General features: G+C 41.2%; 1 protein-coding gene across 14 annotated transcripts in view; it reads left to right on the top strand.

Annotated features, from left to right (window-relative positions):
* Nucleotides 1-14,653, top strand: part of DST (dystonin) — a 422,554-nt gene extending 407,901 nt beyond the window's left edge. For 7 of the 14 annotated variants that reach the window (XM_053913661.2, XM_053913654.2, XM_053913662.2 and 4 more), the window contains 7 exons: nucleotides 392-409; nucleotides 3,059-3,176; nucleotides 4,727-4,798; nucleotides 5,730-5,929; nucleotides 6,336-6,446; nucleotides 9,590-9,713; nucleotides 10,567-14,653. In XM_053913661.2, the coding sequence (XP_053769636.1) occupies nucleotides 392-409; nucleotides 3,059-3,176; nucleotides 4,727-4,798; nucleotides 5,730-5,929; nucleotides 6,336-6,446; nucleotides 9,590-9,713; nucleotides 10,567-10,829 (906 nt within the window). In that variant the 3' untranslated portion in view covers nucleotides 10,830-14,653. The remainder of the gene's footprint in view (nucleotides 1-391; nucleotides 410-3,058; nucleotides 3,177-4,726; nucleotides 4,799-5,729; nucleotides 5,930-6,335; nucleotides 6,447-9,589; nucleotides 9,714-10,566) is intronic. The other 7 variants (XM_053913656.2, XM_053913667.2, XM_053913668.2 and 4 more) reach the window with 4 other exon arrangements.
* The last annotated feature ends 7,673 nt before the right edge of the window (nucleotides 14,654-22,326 follow it).

The raw sequence follows: 22,326 nt of genomic DNA, 5'->3' as shown, positions 1-22,326 counted from the left end.
CAGAACGATTACTTGAAGATGAGTGTGACTGCATCACTCTGTCCACTTTGAACATCTCTTCCATGTAGGACCTAGATAGGAAATGTACTGGATGTCCCTAATACAGTATATTACTTAAAAATGAAAAACTACTCATTTTTATGTCTCCACATTTTAAGATAGTCATCTAAATATTTGAATTTTTAACTTAAGTTTGCAACCCAAGGATTTTTTTTAAAAATGCATCGAAATGCTCTGGTTATCGGGTTTGCAGGTGGATACTTGCACACCTCTGACCTCGATGCAGTATCTGGAAACCCTGCGTGTGAAGTGTGTGTGTGTTCTAGAGCCGTATAGAAACTTTCCTGTTGAACTAATTATATCTTTCTTCCATTTTTCATTTTTTTATCAGTTCTTCCTGGGAAATCAGGTATAATTCAGTGGAATGTATTCTCAAGTTCCCAATGATTTTTTTTTCAACTTTAATTCATAGTCATGAAAGCTTGCCATGGCCAATCTTCCCCATGCTGCCCCCCTAGCTACTACATCGTTGGTTGGCGTGGTGTTTCTGTAGACGCTATAAGGGTCCTTGATCCAGGACTCCTTTTTGCCTCGTGTCTCAAATGAGGAGATTACTTTTAAGCAAACCAGATAATGAACTGTAGCTTGGTTGGTTACAGCATTACAAATGCAATTTTCAGTTCCCATTTTTGATAAATACTATTAGCATATATTTTATTCCAGCACTCATTGGAACACACATCCGCACATGGCTTCTCTGGGGTTCCCCACCGAGGACGTGTGTAGGCAGAAGCTAGAGGAGCATCGCATCAGGCAGGGACACACAGACAGAGTCCTGAGAGGTCTCCGTGGCACTCAGCCTCAAGGAACGTGTTCTCCCCAAAGCAACTGTGGTCCATTTGTTCTAAATCATTAGTGTAGGGCTTTGCATCCTGTGGGTAGAAACTTTAACCCTGAAAGTTTTGAATGTTGTAATTCCTTTTGAGGAAATGTATCTTGTGTGACTTACAAAAATCTTACAGTCACGTTTTATGCCATTTTGACCTCACATTTGAGTCGGCATAAACGGCGCAGTGGCGCTGCACATGATCAGAACTTTAGATCGACAGATAAGAGCAATCATGCTTTGATTTAAAGGACAGGAGTTGTGTACTGTGCTATGTATAGCACCTGACCACATCATGTTAGTCATTACTCTGCTTCTCAGTTTTTAAGCCCACATTGTATCTTAAACTTCAAATTAGCTATGATCCCCATTTATTCCATCACCTAATTGTTTCAAATAGACCAGTTACTTTGAAGAGTTGTTTTTAAAACTTCTATTTGTTGTAATACATTATTTGGGATAGCAATTGAGGTGTAGCATCTTTTATTTTTAGAAAGGATAAAATACCTCGAGAAGTTTTCTTCATCGAAAGCACAAAGAACAGAATTAGTCTATTTTTTCTGGTCTCACAATTTGGCTCTTGGGAAAATTAGGGAAATTCTGAAGATAATGCTAGTTGTCTAGATAATGCCTTCTGAAAATAAATTCTAAAATCATTCATATTTATTGGAATTGAAATTTCATTTCTATAACGTATTTCAATTAGTTCCTTAAAACTTTTGTTTTGAATGTCATCTTGGACCAAAAGTGTCTGGTCTAATTATCTGGTTACTTAAGGGTAATTTTCTTTAAATCCCCTCCTTTCCCTTTGCTTATTAGCAGCACCAGTTTTTTTCTAACAAAATATATTTTGATTTTTACACTTTGATTACATTTCAGGAACAGGCTCAATTGTAGGAAAGTTTAAATGTCAAGGCTAAAAAATGGACTTAGAAATAGCAGGGTAAAAGGTTCGATGTAAAACGCAGTAGTTGCGGCCAGTGCCTTTTCCATGCTTGACAGGTTCTTCTGAGTTTCGGGGTCTTGGAGGTGGGCTTTGTGCTAGGGTTCGCTTCCTGAAACTCAGCGATAAAGCTTATTGAAAAGGAGCAGGTTGTTTCTACTTAAATTTTTCTGTTTTTATCTATCATAAGCCCAGGCAAATAGTCAAAGTCACAATAGTATTTCCCTTCCCCTAAAAAAGGAAGCTATTTATGTTTAATTGACTGTTCATTTTGCTATGGTATCTGCTGGGTTGGCAACCGTGAAATTCAATATGGTGCTTTTTATGAGTTGGACATGAGCCTATTAGAAATGATTTAAAAGTATGAAATTATTTCTCATGGGCTTTCAAAACAAATAAACCTTATGACGAGAACCTCCGTCTAGTCTAGACATTTGTTCCGGACTTGCCGAATTTACGGCATATCCAAGTGATTGGAGACCCATTGAGAGGGCAAGGGAAAAACGACTGCTTGTTACTGTCCGCAGTACGGCGCAAACAGCTTTAGGAGAAAGCCTTTCCGATTGGAAGGCTGCATCAGTAATGTGCCAGAGACTCTTCTAATGTTACAGCAATGTAAAGTGGCACATTAATCCGGTCTTTAACAAATTGGTTTACCAGATTATTAATGATGCAGAAATTTTATTTGACTGTGAAATTTTTATTGGTCATATTCATTTACTATTTTACCTCCCTGAGAGTTTATGAAGACCCCCCCCCCCCCCGCCACAGAGTTCAATGACAAAGTTTTAGTGTAAAAGGAAGGTTTAATGAAGAAAAATCAGATTTTCTTAAATCTTAAGAATCATTTTATTTTGTATAAACCCTGGGCAAGTGGGCCAATGCTTATTTTCGTGGCTGTTTTTAATTTCTAGAAACATTTTTAATCACTGCCTTACTAATGTTATTACTTATTAATGTCCTAAGAGAGAAAAGTCATTTGTAGAAGAAATCTGTCATGTTATACTTGATAACCTTTGTTATCGTTTTTCAAACTTTCCTTTGGGCTAAATCAGCATGCAGCAGTCTAACGCAGACCATTACAAACCCCTGTTTCTGAGATTTTACTAATCGCTGTGAACTAAGCAAAACATTCAAGTTGGTTGCTTAAGCTACTGCAGATTAGCCACCACCCTTTAGTTTTGAATGGCTATTGACAATTAGAGGTTCTTCTTTCTTCATCTTCACAGTTTGGAGACTCCCAGCAACTGCGGCTCGTTCGGATCCTGCGAAGTACCGTGATGGTTCGTGTTGGAGGTGGATGGATGGCACTTGATGAGTTCTTAGTGAAAAATGATCCTTGCAGGGGTAAGGACATACTTATGTCAAGATGATAACACCATGAAAATACATCAACTTTGTATTCGTCTCCGGCATCAATGACATACTTGGACACAGTTTTGGCCATTTATTACTATAGTGAGTGTTTCACATTGGTCTGCCAGCCTGAGAGTTCCAGAGAACTTGTGGCAGCCATGTAAAACATGTTCTTCTCGTTGCTTCTTTTACTTCTCTGGATAAACATGAGACTGGTAGGCAAGAAATACTAGACTTGATCTTCTTTATGAGATGATCCCTTCTACAGTTTTCAAAATGAGCAATGACACCAACCAGGCAAAGGATTTCATCTGTCATTAAATAGCAAAGTAGGAAGAAAGAAAGTTGAGGTGATGAAGACTGAAGGTACTGGATAGTAAAAGTTTAAAAGTGAAAGTTTTTGTGAAATTAGGGGATGGTGAGGAAAGTAATACTTAAAGATTGAAAAAATAAGAACTGCTAGCTTGACTCTTAACTTTGAAGCGACAGATTGGGGCGTTAAAAATATAAACATAGACTATAATCGTTCTCACCACGTCTACAGCCTAAGAGCCCCGGGTTAGCTTTTAATTTTCCTAATTGTTTCAGAACCTGTTATCAATTTTTGAATTTTTAATTGATTTACTTTACACATGGTCTTAGTCTCATTTACAAAAAAGGCCCATTTTTCTCTGCAAAAACAGTAAGATTTTTGTGCTCTTCTTAAACCTGCGAACTCATTTTAATCCTTTTAAACAAGTAAACAACAACAAATGTCTGAGCGGCACTATTAGGCTCCCAAGTAGGGGGTCCTCTGTGGGCCTCTTTGTTTCGGGGCTGGCATCTGTTATTTTTTGTTTGTTTGTTTTGTTTTGTTTTGTTCAGGTCTTTTAAATTTATTTTTAGAGAGAGGGGAAGGGAGGGAGGAAGAGAGGGAGAGAAACATCCATGTGTGAGAGTGTCACATGCCCCCAACTGGAGACCTGGCCCGCAACCCAGGCAGGTGCCCTGACTGGGGATCCAACCTGTGACCTTTTGATTAACAGGCCAGCATTCACTCCGCTGAGCCACACCAGCCAGGGGTCAATGCTGGCATCTGACTGAATACACAGGTGGTATAGCGGAGTGAGTCCCTGTGCAGTCAGCAGCCTCTCTGAGAAGGCCTCACGGGGGATTGCTATGCAACCATACTCGGGAGCTCTGCTCTCTGCAAGTCAAAGACCCAACCACAAAAAGCAGTGAAATAACAGAAGTCCCTTTTTGTTTTATACTTTGAAACTAATGCAGCCTAAGGTAATGTAGCTCTGTTTATGAAACAAAGTTAGAACATGCAGTGTTCTGTTAGTTTGCTTAGCAAAGTTAGCGTGGCTATGGCAACATCTTCCAAGTACATTTTTCTTTAGTCCAACCTTTGAATGCTTTTCCTAATTCAACTCTTCTTCTAAATTGTGCGCTCCAGGCCGGATGTGAGCACCCTTTGCGTATTCAACTGCTGTACTTTGTTTCTTCTCCTGCTAACAGTGTTCTTTAATGTGATCAGTATCCTGTGTCATTTTTTCTAGTTCATCATCATGGGAGTAAAATGTTACGTTCGGAATCAAACTCTTCAATTACTACTACTCAGCCTACTATAGGTTGGCAACCCCTCTCTTTGCCTCTCCTCTCTTACCTTTGCTCTTTCCTACTTTTACATTCTTGCTTTAATTATGTGTTTGAAAATAACACGCTTCATCCATTGCGTATGGCTTAAGTCACATCCAACTGAGCTGGTGCTTCCAAGTTTAAATTCGGACAGTTTCACACACTTGCGGTGTGGTGCAAACGTAGGTGCTATGTAAGTGATCGAACACGTGCTAACACATTGCTTGTTGGGTTCTTGTGGGGCGTTCTCCGTGTGCACATGTGTTTGTACGGTGTCGCCGCACTGATCACCTCACAGATCCTCGGGTCTGGTGTTTGTTATTGCATGTTGGTAAAACAGAGCTTTTCTAGGCATAACATAAAAATACTAGCCGCCTCCTTTAAACGAAAACTTGAAAGTTTATATGTTGTCATCGTGATTAACAAGCCATCTGTCATTCTGTGTAATTCTATTGTTTAATTAATCCCAACGTTATTAAAATACTGGCATTCTCCTGGCCTTAGCAGTACATGCAAAAGACACAGTCCCTGCTTCCCTGGCTTGTCTTCTCAGTGTGCGGAAGGGGGAACGAGCCCACGTGGGCATCAGTAGCTGGTGGATTAACCATATTTTAGCATGAGCTTTCCATTTTCATGCTGATTCTTTCTTTAATAGTGGTTATTCTGGCTGGTGTCTAGTGTTAGAATAAACACTTTTTTTTTTTTCCTTTCCCAAACTTACTTGTATCCAAAAGGAATGCATTGTAAAGGAATGCATTTACCTTTTTGTTGTGCTGAGTTGGGGTTGGCATGGCAAAAAGATGTACTTCAAATCCTCAGAGAAATGTGTGGTGCCAGGTAGTTGTTCACCCCATAAAGGATTGAGCGCCTCTTTTTTTCCTTCCTCTTCTGTTTGTGCGCCCTGTTGTACATTACGCAATCCAGCTAAAGGAAGGACGAACATGGAGCTTCGGGAGAAGTTCATCTTGGCGGACGGTGCCAGTCAGGGTATGGCTGCTTTCCGACCCCGGGGCCGAAGATCGCGGCCTTCGTCGAGAGGAGCTTCGCCCAACCGGTCAACATCCGTGTCCAGTCAGGCCGGCCAGGCGGCCTCCCCGCAGGTCCCCGCCACCAGCACACCCAAGGTAGGACTTGGGGCGGAAATGTTTCCTCCCCCCACGCAATCAAAGTCTTGAGTATACTTCTCAGTGCTTTAGGACCCTAGAATTTGTGAGCTTTCTCCATTTGTGTTTCTTCTCACAATGTGGCAAATGAAGGATTTTTTTTTTTTTTTAATATATGTTTTTGCCTTATAGCCTCTAGAGAGACTGTCTCTGTATGTGCTGCTTTGGTTACTTTTCAGATTGTTTTTTCTTTGTAAAGCTTCATTCATTTTTTGGTGTGTATGATTTGCCATCAGATCTTTTCATGTATTTTTAGTTATTGTTATTCTTACTTTGAAATGTGAGTCTTGGCGATGAGTATCTTTTTTCTGTGGCTTCCTTTTTGATCTGCTCTCCTTTACATTTGATTTGCCGTTGTTCCATACAGATTCTCCATCCTTTAACACGCAATTACGGTAAACCGTGGTTGACAAACAGCAAAATGTCAACTCCTTGTAAGCCAGCAGAGTGCTCAGACTTTTCCGTGCCGTCTGCAGAGGTATCGTAAGGCCCCGGCTTCTAGTCTAACAGCCTTCTTTAATTGAAACTGTCACCCACTAACATTGCTTTACCTCTCCCTTAATATATGTGCTTTAGATAATGCTACGTCTTTTTAATTGACTTCTGTAAAATAACTATCAACCCAGAAAGTCTTGGAAGGCATGAGAGTAACTGGTTAACAGTAAAGACAGTTTTTGCTCCTTTAACAAGGTCAGCTTCACATGGTCACACCTGCAAGCGCTGTACCTCCTTTGTTTTTTTGTCATCTTACTCACACTTAATATTACTTTTCTGTCATGGGAGAGTAAAATGCAGGAGATTATATCCAGACTGAAGGAAAGTTTCTTTTAGAGCTGATGGTCTGCTATTGCTTCTAAGCATAAGAAGTACGACCAAGCCCTTTAGGTGAGAATGAGAGGCAGTGTCGTTTGCAAGAGAAATCACTTCAATTAAAAGAACTTTCACCAAGTGTTTGCTATAGCCAAGGTCTTTCTGAATGTTTTGTTACATTTATTTCTGCCCAAGAACAGTAAGCCTTGAATTATTAGAGGGGATTGGGAGCTTAGGTATGTAAAAAGTTATGTGCCATTTTCAAAAGGTATGTATATTTATTAGACTTTAATGGCTATTATCATTCAAGGAAGCTCTAGCTTTTAATACGGCATGATATATGGGGATAAGATATTTAGGTGATATAAAATTTGCCAAGATTAACACATAGATCATTTACATTCAATTGTAAGTCAACCTAAAGGAAATTCTCTGAAAAATCACAAACATAGGCACCAAATAAGCACATGTTTGATTAACAAGAATCACAGTAATTAAGGGGGACATGTTATTCACAACATAAAATTATCTATTTAATAATTTAGGCAACTGCTCAAGAAGAAATGACCAGATAGACTCTGATACTTTAAATGTATTTCAGAACTACTAAGCATGAAGAGGCCAGCCATGAGCTCGCAGGGCTACTCATATGGGCTATGATAACGGGCTGTAGTGCTTTTCATTCTTTGTGAGTCTGCCCTTTAACAAGTGCATCAGTTCTTTTAGTGTATCTCCTGTGTTTTTTGTTTATAGACCAAAGAAACCAGCATCTCATTGGGTGATCCATTTAATACTTTGTTTGTATTCGTGTAAAGAGGTTCTGTCTTTTGTGACTTTAATCAGGTCCTAAAATAAAGATTATCAGTTATTGAGTACATCAAAAATAATAATAATAATTAAGGGGGGATCCCTAAATAGCTCTTCTGTACTTAAAGGAGGTATTTCATGTCCAAGGCCAGGATCCAGGTATAAAAGTGGTAAGTGGCTTTAGAAAGCCCTCTGTGCTCTTCGTAAGACCTTCTTATCTAGTATTTCATCCTCCAATCAGTGGTAACAGGCAGGCAGAGAAAAATTGTATTACCCTCATGCCGCAGGTGGAAATAGCATTAATGATAGGGGTGGAAACGGGACAGAATCAGTCATTCTTCAGCCCTTCCCCACTCCCCCAGCCCCTCGTTCCCACCCCTTCCCTCAAGTGAGAGATGAGGCTGTTGCACATCACACCCGTCCACACGCGACATCCAGAGACGCCCGTCACTCGCGCTGGGTCTGTAGTGCAAAAAACTGAGAACAGTTTGAGGAACCTCAAGCAACGTGACATTTAAAAATATTTAGAGCTGCTATGTTGGTTCAAATTTTTAGAAAGTAGAGAGTCCCCAAAATTAAAGTCTACGTGTGCTATTTTGACTAGCAGAAAACTGTGTCTTATTCCAAGTAGCCCGATCAGAGGAAAACCAACCAACCAAACACAACAGCAGTGTGCTTTAATGGAAGGGCCTTTAAACGTAGGGCTTAAAACGAGAAAATCGAAGCACCCAAGGTGTTCTGAGCAGAATGATTCGGGTGTGTCATGGTAATGAATTCTGCTACCTTGAGTGATATTTTATCATCGTGGGTCCTCGCTGCCTCACGGATTCCCGGGATTCTTAGTTAGGAGTTTAACTGGATCAGAGTAGTCAGATCTTGGGAAAACCACCCCTCTCCTCGGCCTCATTTTTCCCATTTGTCAAGAAAGTTGTGATTAGATGAGCGGGGAGATTAATTGTGGTCATACGTGTGAACATGCTTTGAAAGCTTAAGTATATTACATGCATACAAATATAGAAATTCTATATTGAAATGTATGTATAGAATACATATGTAAATCAATTATGGATATTATGTTAATGTTACAAATTTGTAACCCCACTGTATCAAAAGGTCTTACATATGCTTTCTTAAACATTTAAGACTACTTAATAAAGGAACAGTTAATTTGGTTAAGACACACATAATTTCACTTCTTCCAGATAACTCCCTGACTGTGACTTTATGCGAATCCCTACACTTGTTAGGGGATTTGTTGTTGCTGTTGTTCTTCACTTCGGGAGAATTGTCAAAACGTTGTAGCGAGCTATAAAAAAAGTGCCGTGGTTTTAGACTTACGATAAAATTTCATAGTTGCGATTGCCTTAGACAGTCTCCGTGAACTCCTGTAAGAATTTTAAAAGAACTGTCCCCAAGCATTGCCTAGGTATGGTGTGTGTGAGGGCCAGAGAAGGCGGTAGAGCCAAGAGGCGAAGTGGCATTGTAGCAAGTTATTACAACACGTCACTTTTCTTGCAATTAATGTGTTTAAATTATGGCTCTCTGGGCTTTACTTGCTTACCGTTCTGTTTCTGATGATTTAGTTTTGCCTGGTTTCCCACAGGCTGTGCCACAGCAGATACCCGAGCACGGGTTCTCAGGGCCCCGTGTTCTCCCTGTGCCAGGCAGCCAGCATCATGGCACCAGACTGCTCTGTAACTCTGTGGCATGTACTAACAGACTGGGAGACACTCAAGTACTCACAGTTGAATTCGTCTTTTTTTCCTTGCCGTCCTTCGGGGATCTCTGTTTTTGTGTTTCTCTTCAACATGAGTCCATTTTCTTTGGAAGGTTCCCTTTGAATTCAGGGAGAGTGTGAGAAGTTAGTGGAGACAAGCAAGTGGAACCCCACGCCTCGCTGGAGAGGTCTAGTGGAGGGTTTGCAGCCGCCTGTGAAGTGTAGTTGCTGTTATGGGACGGAACACGAGCCGTATCTTGAAATGTCCTTTCACTGATTGAATACAGGGAACACCTATACAAGGCAGCAAGCTCCGCCTTCCGGGATATTTGTCAGGGAAAGGCTTCCACTCTGGGGAAGACAGTGGCTTGATAACAACTGCAGCCGCCAGAGTCCGAACACAGTTTGCTGGTGAGTGTGGTGAATTTCTTTCTTTAATGGCTTTCGCGGTATGTTCTGAAGATGAAAGTCCCCTTACTTACCTCCTCGTTGGGAAGAAATTATGAGTTGATGATGCCATACTGTATTCTTTTGAAATGACACAAAGCCTCAGCCCTCCCCCCAAGGTAGGGGATAGATGAGTCATGGGATAAGTAATTAGAAAATCCCTTTTGGAAAGTACCAGAGAAAGATGAGAACAGAAGAAAAACTATGAGAGTATCCTACCCTGTTTTAGCTGCAAAGTCTTGGTTCTTCTGTCTACTTGGAAAATGTACTGGGCTCTAGTTCAGGTGGCTAGAAAAACCCAGCCATAATGGGCCTTAAACCAGCACTTCTCATATTTCTCATATAACCCCAGAACCTGGGGTTCTGGGCCCAACAAGCATGAAGCTTCTTTAAAGTTTCAAGTCTTTTAAATTCCAGTATGCTTTCAATGACTTCTCCTTGGGCTAAACTTGCACCTAAGAGTTTGTTTCGTTTTGCACTGCACACATCTGGGTATACACACTAAACTTTGGAAAGGACAGCCTTTAACTGTAGCTGTTTTCTTCTATCTGTCTGTAATAAATGGAATCCTGTTTTAAGCAGGATGAGCCCAAACCTCGATTTCGTTTGTAAACCTAACTTTTTCTATATTGTGTCTACTTAGAGTGAGGCCTCCCTACCTTTGTGGAACGGAGAGAGGCCACGAATACAAAGTATTTTCTGAGTGCCTACAAGGTGTCAAGAGAAATCGCTGAGACCAAGGGGGTATTAGGTTGCAGGAGTCTGTTGCAGATCGACCCAGTGATAAGGGGAACCCACCTCTGCCCTTTCTCCACAGATCCCAAAAAGACTCCCAGCCGACCAGGAAGCCGAGCTGGAAGCAAGGCCGGGAGCAGGGCCAGCAGCCGCCGTGGCAGCGACGCATCAGACTTTGACATTTCAGAGATCCAGTCTGTGTGCTCAGACGTGGAGACTGTCCCCCAGACACACAGGCCTTCGCCCCGAGCAAGTTCTCGGCCATCCACAGCCAAGCCTTCCAAAATCCCCACCCCCCAGAGGAAGTCACCTGCCAGTAAATTGGACAAATCCTCAAAGAGATAGTGCAATTGGTTCCACCAAGACCCTTCCTTGAGCATTTATTATTTAAGTTTGAAAGATGTAAAATATGATGTAGAAATTATTGTGAAATATTGCAAGAGGTGAGTTTAAAATTCTGCAGATGGCCTTATTTGTGTATTTGTCTTTTTATTTTACCTGTATAATTTTTTTGTCGGATGCTCTGGGGTTAAAGTCACGTCCTATGTGAGGGGAAGATAGAGTTTAACATGCACTAACGTTTCTGCACTGTGCGTCTCAAGTACACACTAAAATCACTTCCTGTACCTGCAGGTAAGTCCTCACCCTCTCATGTAAGCCACAGCCCTCCGTCGGTAGCTAACGTTAAGGATACCTCATGCCTTCCTCTTGCTTTCGTGGACACTCTGAAATGCAGACACACACACACAAGGGATGTATTTTGATATGATTTAAATATAAACCAAAAGCCGGAGGGCAAAACGATAAACACATCTGCACAGTTACTCAAGCTGTGTCTGACGGAGAACTCCTAGGTGGTCGCTGTAAGCACTTGCCCGTGCCCTGATGTTCAAGAACCCTACACATTTCTGTGCCATCGCTTCCCATGAGGCCAGAGGTGTCCTGGATGTTAGACCTATTATACTGTAAGAATATAATTATAAAGTGCATTCATATACATGTGAGGTTTTCTTTTGCTTGAGTGGACAGTAGCACCTGTATCATCAAACTCATTTTGTATCAAAGCAATTTTGCTTGCAGAAAGCTATGAAATAAAACATGTCCCTTAACTACATTGCTATGGAATTAATTTTTTTCCCCCAGGGAAAAACCAGTGTATTTTTTTATGAGCAATATCAATTTGGAGTGACCAAAAAAATACTTAAAAATGGGTTTATTTTGATTTCTCATCTGAAATAATCATGTTCTGGTATTATATCTATATTTAATAAATATATACCTTTTAACTTATTATGTATACTCACTATAGAAAGATACTAGTATGCATTTAATAAAACATATTCACTTGAACATATGGAATACCTGGTTATTTAAAGTGAACTTTTTCTGTTTGTTTTTTTGTTTGTTTAAATTAAAGCTTATATGTATGATGTATTTTTACTAACAATGTAACAGGCTAAGCTCAGGGGACTTCAATCGCAGGGATATGATATTATAATAAATATACAATAAAATTACATTACCCACTAATTCTACCAATATATTTAATAAGTGCCAACTGTGTGCCAGCCAGTCGGTGCCCTTCAGGCTGCAGGGCGCTGGCCCTCTTTCATTCAAGGGGATAACAGTTAATAAACAAATAAATCACCAAAAAACATAAACTGAAACCAGGAACTATGTGACAGGGTGGCTGATTTTATTACAGTAATATAGTATTAGTCTTCTGGCCTGTGTACCTTTAAAAAGCAAATGATAGAATTTTCCTAAATATAAAAATGGTATCAAATATAATTACAAGTGTGGCAGATTGTTACTTTGGGCATGGCAGGTCATGACTTTCCCTATAAATCTGTAACTTTATTTCAGCAAATGGCAGCGGTGATGTTCAGGTTCAAGGGGAAGAAGTACTGTGTTCCCTGCTTGGCCTTTTTCATGGAGGCCAGGGCAGAAGAGACTGGAATTCCCACTAACAGAAATTAGGTGCCACTTTTAAGTGATAGTAATTCCTTCTCTCTGAAAGCACGGGTCTCAGGTGGTGGCCTTGACGGAAAGGGTAATTGTAACCCAAGAGATCACATGTGCTATGATGCATGCATTTGATTATAAGCATGTCACCCAAGAAGGCAGCTGAAATTGTTGTTATTCCTGTGGTGCTTTGCATGTGATCCCGTTTCTACTTCAAAGACAAATTTAAGGGAATGATTTTATCTCAGCCCTTTTGAATGCCACCCCTGTTAAAGACCTAGGGGTTTTGCTTTTTTTTTTTTTTTTTTTAGTAATAAAATAATCTCTTGGGGAAAAAAAAGTGGTTTAAAATATTTCAGAGAAGTCTTAAGGAACTGCCCCTAGTTATCAGCAGTTGCCCTCAGGGGTAGCTTTTCAAACGCTGATGCCTCACTCACACTGTTTCATCTTGAACTAATCCTGGAGCCTCAGGCTGACTCAGAAAATCCTGTAGTTTCAGTGAAGGCAGCAGACAGGCCTCTACTCCTAATTGCATTTCTGCCCTTTACCTTTTCTTTTTATGTTTTCTTTTCCTGCCTGCCTGCCTGCCTGCCTTAAAAAAAAAAAAAAAAGACATTGAAATGAATCTCAGCTCTAAATATTTTAATGTAAAGATTGGTTCTGTTAAGAGAGAAACTTAGGCATATTAAAATTTTTAAGAGTTTGTTTGAGCAAAAATTGACTGGAATCGGGTAGCGCCAAACCGTAAATCCTTAGGACTGCTCCACTAACAGGAGCTCAGAGACAGACTTGTATAAAGAAAATGCAGAAGCAAAGGAAGGAAATTACGGATGGGCTACAGCTTTAAAGCTTGGTTGACAGGCTGTGCAGGTCTGTCCCCAGCGGTTTGATTTTGTGACCTTGAGGAATTTACAGGCTTAGCTCTGGGTTTGCTTACATAGACTACAGTCCACCATGACGTTGGAGCCATGTCTGTGTAGTAGCCTCCTCATTTAGTGAACAGTTCCAGGTTAAAAGTTCTCTCCACTGTGCCCAGGGTAATTCAAGATGATCTTCGGGAAGGTTAGCCTGGTTGCTTAGCTTTGGAACAAAGTATCATTCACCCAAGGCCTCACACTGACCCCAGCCCAGTTTCTGTGCCGGACCCTGTCCACCCCCGGACCGGTCCGACCCCAGCTGGTTTCCGGACGCAGACGGAAGGAGAAATGCTCCAATTCCGTATGAAATCGCAGAATGCAGAGGCTGCGGACCAGGGATCGGAGGGAGACCCGGCTCCAGAAAGCAGGCGCTCCCACGGCCCAGCAGGTACCTGTGCTGGTTCCTCCTTGCTCCGGGGGGTGCGATGGCAGTCGGGGGACCACTTTGGTTTCCTCTTCAGACACCAGAACTGTCAAAACATAAACATACTAAAATTTGTGAGAGTTTGAGCAAAAGTGGATTTGAATCAGGCAGTGCCAAACCGGAAGTGGTTAGGAGGAGAGACCTTCATAGTGGAATTTACTTGGTGGCCACAGCTTAAAGCCTGGTTGGCTGCTGTTGAAGTTTGCCCTTAGCGTTTTGGTTTCCTAACTTTGAGGCATTTACAGGCTTAAACTTGGGTTTCCTTACCTAAGCAGCCACAGCCTTAGAGCCATCTCCGCCCAAGGGTCTCCTTGTTAATTAACAGTTCTTAATTATTAGAAAATCGGGGTCATGGAGTAGACTGCTGTGTCTTAAAAACCCAAACTACTAATTATTATGTATTGCTACCTCCTTTTCAAATAATAGGGTATCGTTTTTTTATGTCAGTGCAGAAGTAGATGGGCCCGGCCAGATCTCAGGTCTGGTCCCTGCAGCAGCAAATCTGGGTGGAAGGGCCCGGGAAGTGCCCTGTTACGGGGAGGGAGGTTGACCTGTGAAAATGAAGAGAGTTTGGGAAAGGATGTTGTTTTCCTTATTTTGATCACTTTAAAACTTGTAAATATTTGCAACAAGAAAAATTGTAATGAGCTGCAGTTGTCTATTCCTTTTAACGAAGTGTTTTGAAATGCCTGTGCTTCACTGTGAGATGGGTGGTCTGGTGCCCCCCAACAATGCATTTGCGAGTGCCCGAGCTGTTGCGTGTCTGATGACACTCCTTAGAATCCGCCTTCTCTGCCAGTGCCGTCAGTCTTCTCTGGTGGCATATTTCCATCAATAAAAGTTTTTGAGCAAACACTTGCAAATGAGTGTACATTAATTTCTTTGAAGTTATTATTTGCACATTATTATTAACTAATTTCTCAAGGCTCAGTATAATCTTGGAGTGAAATTTATCTTTAACGACATTGACATAGGTGTACATACCTATTTTTTTTTTCTAGAAATGTGTTTATTTCATCAAGATTTTCAAATGCATTTACATAGAGTTGTGCAAAGGAGCCTCTTAATGGTTTTTGAAAATTTCCTGTTTTGGTGGTTTTTCCATTCGATATTAATGTTATATGTTTGTTTGCTTCCCTTTTTTACTAATTAGGCTTGCAGTCCATCTGTTTGATTATTTTTTAATATGTGTTATTGATTATGCTATTATGCTGTTAGTTGTCCCATTTCCCCCCCTTTATTCCCATCCACCCTGCACCCTCTCCCACCCACATTCCCCCACTTTAGTTCATGCCCATGGGTCATACATTTAAGTTATTTGACTCCTACATTTCCTATACTATTCTTAGTCTTTGATGAGTTTTTTGGCCAAATTCTTATATCTGATTAGATCCACCATGGTTTAGCTCATGAAGTGGCTGATGAAAGACTTGTTTCAGAAGTGTCATCTCTGCCATTTTCATAGTTGTTTCTTTCATTGTATCTTCAATCCATGTTGATTTTTTTAAAAAATGCAAGGATCTATATAAGCCATATTTTGTAAAGATTGCTTAATGAGAAAGAGATAAAATATGTAATGTCACCCAGGTTGGTATAAATAACCTGCAGTCTATAGCATGAGCTGAAAGCAGACTAGGAGTTTGGGAGCTGTTGGGACACCCACTGTCCCCATGTCACCTCAGACACTGAGCATGAGAGGGCGCTGAGGATGGCACTGAAGGACAGGCACAGCGTCAACCTGTAGCAGATGTTCATGAAGGTAAATTTGCTGCTCCTCCTTTTAGATGGAATGTAAATGTAAATAGACATCTTACTTTTCCCCCGCATCCTATGGGTTCACCTTTCATTCAGCCTATTTTAAGGATCACTATTGAATTGATCCTTAGCTGTTAAATTATTGTTCTACACTATTTTCTTCTTTGTACTGTTTCTCCACCATCTTTGTGAACAGGGGTTCACTGTTCAAGAATGCACACGTGTGCTCGGGGTTAATGTAATTGCAGGTATACCTCGTGGTGTTGTGCTTCACTTCATTGTGACTCACAGGTGTTGCATTTTTTACAAACCGAAGGCAAGATCCTCCACCAGCAAAAAGGTCACGACTTGTTCTATTGTGATATTCGCTTTATTACAGTGGTCTGGAACTGAACTTACAATATCTCTGAGGTATGCCTGTGTAGTCCTGGTTAGCTAGTCTCCAAAAATTCAGTAGGGGTGCGGGGGACATACCAATATTCCCAAAGCCACAGTTCAGTTCTGGCCCTTGTTACCTCTCACCTGTGCTAGTATAATGGCCGCCTGTTTAGATAAGTCTCCTCCTCATTTCCAAAGTCTCCTCCAGACATCAGTTTGGAGAAATTGACATCAAAGAGAGGGACATGCCTTTGATATGAAAGACTAGAAGAAAGGGTGATTGAGGTGGGGCAAGAGAAGTTGAGGGAGTTACCCTGAAGTGCCTTAACTTCTGTCGGCAAAGTAGATGTGTCCTGCCTGGGGTTAAGGAGACAGTTATAGTTTAAGGTATTTGAGTGGAGCAGAGATGGTTTGAAAGATCTGAGACCATGAGCTTATAGTTACCCTGATCTGCTGGGTGCAGCCTGGTGTGCAAAGAGGGGACAGGAAGTTCGTTGATCCAGAGTTGGGGTTTTCCAGCTAAGCTCAACAGAAAGCAAGGGATTGGAGCATTGGAAGGGAGCAGAGGGCGAAGGATGGGTTGTCACCTCAGAATCAGGTGTTAGGTACCCAGGAAAAAGGGTCTGGGAGGAAGTCACACTAAGGGAGGGAGTTGGGTCAGGATGGTAGGAGTCCGGAGCAGTCTGGACAAGCACACAGGAGGGATGTATTACCAAGGGGGACATACTTGGGGCATTGTCTAAGGACTGCAAGAACGTGAATTTTGGTGGCCTCAGCAGTTTGTTAAAAATTAGTCTCAGCTGTTCCAAGTTTTCATTGACTTTTATAGTGCTTGTAGCAGAATTTGCATGGAGAAAGCAATAGTCACCTCCTAGAGTGGGGGAGAGGGTGGAGGAGCCTGCCTTTCAGCTGGGATTGGTTATGCTTCAAAGACCCAAGTAGGCTGCCGTGTGTGCATGTGTGTGGGGGGAGGGGGACTCTGGCTCTTCAAGAAGGCAGGAGCCTCAGGCTTCCGGAGTATGGTATGTTGATACATACTTATCAGACCTAGTTGTGGGCATGAGTTAAAAATAGGTTACCATTAAGGCTACATTTCTTAAAGGAGGGCTGACCAGGTAGGAAAACAAACATGGTTAGGTTTTTAATTACTCTACTAGTGTAGAAAAGTTTAACCAGTCAGTGGACACATGTTCTGATCAATAGTTTTGTCACAATATGCCTGCTTGAGAAATGACCAGTGAATTCAGGTGACTAGAGCAGGTTTGAAGCAGCATCTTCAGATGTAAACTGTAGGCGTCACAGTGCCAAATCTGATCATGGGTGGGTCCGAACTTGGCTCCCCTGGACAGTCGTTTGCTTCTTTAGGTACTTGATTATGCCTACATTGATTTTTGTCTCAGTTTTGGTTTATAAAGCTCTTAACATGAATATATATATGTATATATATCTTACAAGAGGTTCCCAACCAGTCGTTCAAATACTAGATAAGTATTATTTGAATTTTATGAATAACTTCTATGAAGCTAGAGAGGTTGTTATTAGTCTAGGCTCACACAGCTAGAAAGTGAGTAAGATAAATCTTTTCGTGCTGAGACAAGTGATGACTCCACCCCACCTCACCGTTTTCCCAGGGTCTGTGCATTCTTTTCTAAAGACGGTAACTTCATAAAGACATGATCATAACCTCTCTCTCTCAACACACACACAAACACGGAAAATCACATCTGGATTTTCCAGAGTAGCAAACTTTATCTTACAACAGTTTGAGTGTCTTCTTTGGAGAGTTGGGAATGTCTGTGTTCCACAACTAGATTAATTTTCCGTTGTGTCACGTCTCATTGAATTATCTGGTTCCAGAGAAGTGGTGACTGTTTGAAATTGGTTGGTTGAGTAAGATGGGCTAATTTGAGGCAGCTAATATTTAACACCAGCTTTCCCGGCAGCCATTGCTAGATGCATGAGTTCTCTGGAAAGTTGCTTCATCGGACAACTACTAGAGTCCTTGCTCCTCCTGTTGCCAAATTGGTACCCTAAATGGCTTACTGGAATTAGACTTTTGAACATTCTACATTTTGCTTAAGTTCATTGGATAAATGTTGGGACTCTTCACTGACTATGTCACTGTGTAGTATTTTCAGATCAAGTGGTTTTCAAAAATTCATTTCAGGTATAGAGACGCAGGTGTATGTGGTCTAACCGAGAGATTACATATAATCTCCATCTTCCTGCTTCGTTCTCAGCCAGTTTGACTGCAGTGCTTTACGAGGCGGTCCTAGGCATTTATCCTCATTCTACTGCTCAGAATAGGTAGTTCTTTCGTACATGTATTCTTTTGCTCATTCTTACTCTCACACACTTCTGAAAATGTATCTTTTAAATATCAGTTTAATATATCCATGTCAGAGTCATTTGTTCTTGTCAAATGAAAGTAGTTAATTCAGTGGAGAACTTTTATTTAGGACGATCCTTTAGTCTATGTTAACTGCATTTTGGGAGTGGGATATTGTATGCATTTTTGTGGTACATTTTGTAATCAATTTCTGATTATACAACTACTCTTGCTAATTGTAGGAAATTTAGTAAATACATAAAAGTACTAAGAGGAAAATCAATCACTTATCACCCCCACTACTCAACATAAATCATTGATAAGTTAGATTGGGGGGGGTTGTTAATTTGTTTTTAAATTTTTGATGCCATACTGTACTTTTAGGTCACATCTTCAAACTCCCAAAGGCCAATGGCACTGGCAGTTATCTGTAGTCATTTTAGTCTTAAAACGTAACAGAGGATGATACTTACATTGCTTTTCATTGCTGTACAACAATTGCCCTAATCCGGGTGATTTCAAACAATTCATCTAACAGTTTCTGTGGTCAGGAATCCGGCCAAAGCCCAGTTGGGTTCTTTGCTTCAGGATCTCTTATGAGGCTGCAGTGAAGGTGCCAACTAGGGCCTTAGTCATCTGGGTCTCAGTTCACTTGGGGCAGGACTCACTTTGAAGTTCACTCACTGGTTGGTAGGTTGTCAGGGTTCCATTCCTCATGGGCTGTTGGACTGAGGGCCTCAGTTCCTTGCTAGCTGTTGGCTGGAGGCCACTCGGTTTCTTGGCACAAGGCCCCTCCAGCATGGCAGCTTGCCTCACCAGAGTGTGCAAGCCAGGAAGACAGTAGAGCCCTTCACGACTGTAAGTCATAGTCTTCATAATCTAAGCACAGAAATGACATCCTGTCACCTTTGCCATATTCTGTAGAAGCAAATCACTAGGTCCAGGCTACCCTCAAGGGCAGGGGGTCACACAGGGACACAACTGCCAGGAGTCAGGGACCGCTGAGGGCCATCTTTGAAGCTGTCTGCTGCAATACTAAATCGGAAAAACGTTATCCTAAACCTTAACTGTTTTACGTAATGGAGAAACTGGTTTAAAAATCTCAGAGTCCTTTTCATCACACATGAAAAATATGGCACTTCAATGTTTAATTACTGGTTCAATACAACCTAGATGGGAAGAGGAGTGTTTCTTCAAAACTTTACTAAAAAGTTACTTATAATAACTAAAAAGTTACTTATAATATTGGGAAATGGGCAGCACAAACATTGAAGCAAAGATTTTTTATCCCAAGTCATAGGGGCAGTGACATGTGAAACAAGAAGCAAAAGCAGGTTCGAGTACAAATGGGCAACGGTGACTCGCCAGCAGGGTGACGCAAAGGCGCGGGGAAGTTAACAAACATTCTTCAGATACGTGAGAGGACTGACAGGGTGAAGACTCTCGGTTGGGAACTCACTAGAACCTGCCTCACCCCATCCTGGTTAAATGCTGCTGTGCCCCATTCTCCTTAACTCCCTTCCCTTTGTAACTGGAGATTTCAGTTGTTACATGAAGACATTCAGTTCTCTCCACCGGAAACACCTAACTCTCATGGCTGGGAATATGGGCTGCTTGTCACTGGCACCTATGTGCTCCTTTGCTGCGTGGGAGTTTGCAGGAGTTAACTAACTCTTCAGGGTTCACACCTCTTCAAATTTTCTTCATGGGATCCGGCATTTGGAGCACATACATTTTACTGGGTTGGCCAAAAAATTCGCTTAGTTTTTTTCCATACAATGGTTCCAGTAGCGCTTAGTTGTCTTTAACTTAATTCAAAACAATTTTGTTAGATTGTATTGTGACAGCTGTCATATCAGCATGCATTTAAAAAAAACTTATCAAAATTGGTGAATTTGTGTGCAGCCATTTTAAGATTTAATAGGGAAGAAAATATACAACATTTTCATTGTGTTATGCTTTATTATTTCGAGAAAGGTTAAAATGCAACTGAAACAACAAAAGATTTGTGCAGTGGGTGGAGAAGGTGCTGTGATTTATCAAATGTATCAGAAGTGGTTGCAAAGTTTCTTAGTACTTATTGATATTTTGGCCAAATAATTCTTTGCTGTGGGGTTGTCTTATGCATTAGATGTTTAGCAGCACCCCTGGCTGCTACCCACCAGAAGCCAGAAGATAATCAACATACTCAAAATATCCAAATCAATAAAGTTATTAGTGAAAATGAAAAATGTATATTTATGGAAAAAACTAAACAGACTTTTTGGCCAACCCAATAAAAGACCCGTACTTTCTTGTGAAGCAGGAGAAATGAGTTTGGCAACAGATAAAACATACTCCTATGAGCCTTCCCTCTTTGTTTGCATGTCCCACTGTGGGTTTACATTTGGTTTGTGCCCAGTGAGGTCACTTTGAAATTCAGAGGAACTGCTTCATCGTGTTCTCTAGAAAACTGAAGTGAACAAAATACCTCATGAGCAAGCACTGTCGTGTGGACTTTGAACTGAAGTTCACCCAGGGATTTGATGTATAAGGAAGCAATGCCACTTTGCAGGGCTTTTGCAGCAGCCTTGAGCCAGCTTGCCTGTGAGTTATTGTTAAACAAACTATGAACAACTGAGATGGCACTTTTCGTTGCTGGACACGTATATCAACTTTCAGGGGGCAAAGCTGTTTTCCAGTTTTTATTCTAGAGAAAAGCCAAAAGAACACTGGAGCCATTTGGGAGGGTTGGGCACTCCCCAGCCCACACGTCACAGTGGACAGACAGGGAAAAGATGAAGGAAACTGGGTCTCTTGCAGGTCTCTGTGCTAGGAACCATGTTTGCTTAATCCTCACTCAACCCTTAGAGATAACAGTTACCCAGAATTTGAAGAAACTGAGGCTCTGAGAATTACATGCCCAAAGTCACTCAGTTAATAAACAGGAATCCGTGTTTACTAGCCCAGTTCTGTCTGAATCCCAAACCCTTGAACTTCCTACTGCTCCACGCTACTTGTAGGAGCATGTTACATTTTAGGTTTATTTCTTACACCCTGGCCTACGTCTTACTGAGCAGTTTTTCACTTTATTTGTTTCTCATTTGAGTGCTTCTGTAACTTAAAACTAAAAATATCTTTTCTCCATCGTGCTTCTCCCACCAACAAAAAAGGTGAAATAAAGCACTGTTTTGAAAAATTTGCCAATTTCATGCCAACGCTACTCACCTGAGAGCTAAATGTGGGGAAAGATTAGAAAGGGGAAGGTGGAAGGATTTAAAAGGCCGACTGGGAAGCAACAAGAAATACGGGGCTTTGACACCGTGATGTATATTCAAACCGCACAGAGGACTTGTGCTCAGCTGTGGAGGGAAGTCCTTGACTTTAGAGGATGATGTGTAAACACTGCTTAGGATCAGGCTGAATTACAGCTCCAACCGGGAAGAGAGTCCATCTTCTGTGCCAAGAATCAGTGATCTTGGCTTAGCTGCCTCTTATCTCTTTGCTATGTGGTGCTTAGGTCTTTTAAGATCAAGGATGGCTTTTGGAATGAAGTGCTTTTTCTTCATCACTGCCAGATAGAAAGTTGTTCCAAACCTAGATATATGACTATAAATGTTAGAACTACATTATGTGATTGCACCTACCAACATGTTTGCAGAAAAATATTAGGCAAGAACAACACCTGATTCTAGTACACATTCTGAAACACGTTTGAAAATGCAAAATAAAGCTTACCTACTTTTCTACCGAGCTCAGAATACTGCAAAGACCCGCTATCATCTTTGTCAATTCCCTTCCCTCCATGGCCTGCCTCCTTGTGAGGCAGATACACTAGAGCGACCACCCAGCTGGTCACCCATGTTGTCTGCTAACTGACCTGGGTGACGGTTACCTAGTACTTACTGGTAAGAAAACCCCCCTCACTCTGATATAACACTACACAGAGGGGGTCTGTTCCAGTTTTTACACCTAAGATTCCTCAGCCATCCTTCCTCAGAGCTTGAGTTTCTAAATTAAGAAGTGTTTTAAAAACAAATCAATGGCAGAGGAAGCTTTCGAAGAGTACAGAAACAATCTGGACATCCTAGATTG

Source organism: Desmodus rotundus, chromosome 11 (genome assembly GCF_022682495.2).
Source record: "Desmodus rotundus isolate HL8 chromosome 11, HLdesRot8A.1, whole genome shotgun sequence".
Classification (NCBI taxonomy): domain Eukaryota; kingdom Metazoa; phylum Chordata; class Mammalia; order Chiroptera; family Phyllostomidae; genus Desmodus; species Desmodus rotundus.
This window is presented reverse-complemented; position numbering and strand designations above follow the sequence as displayed.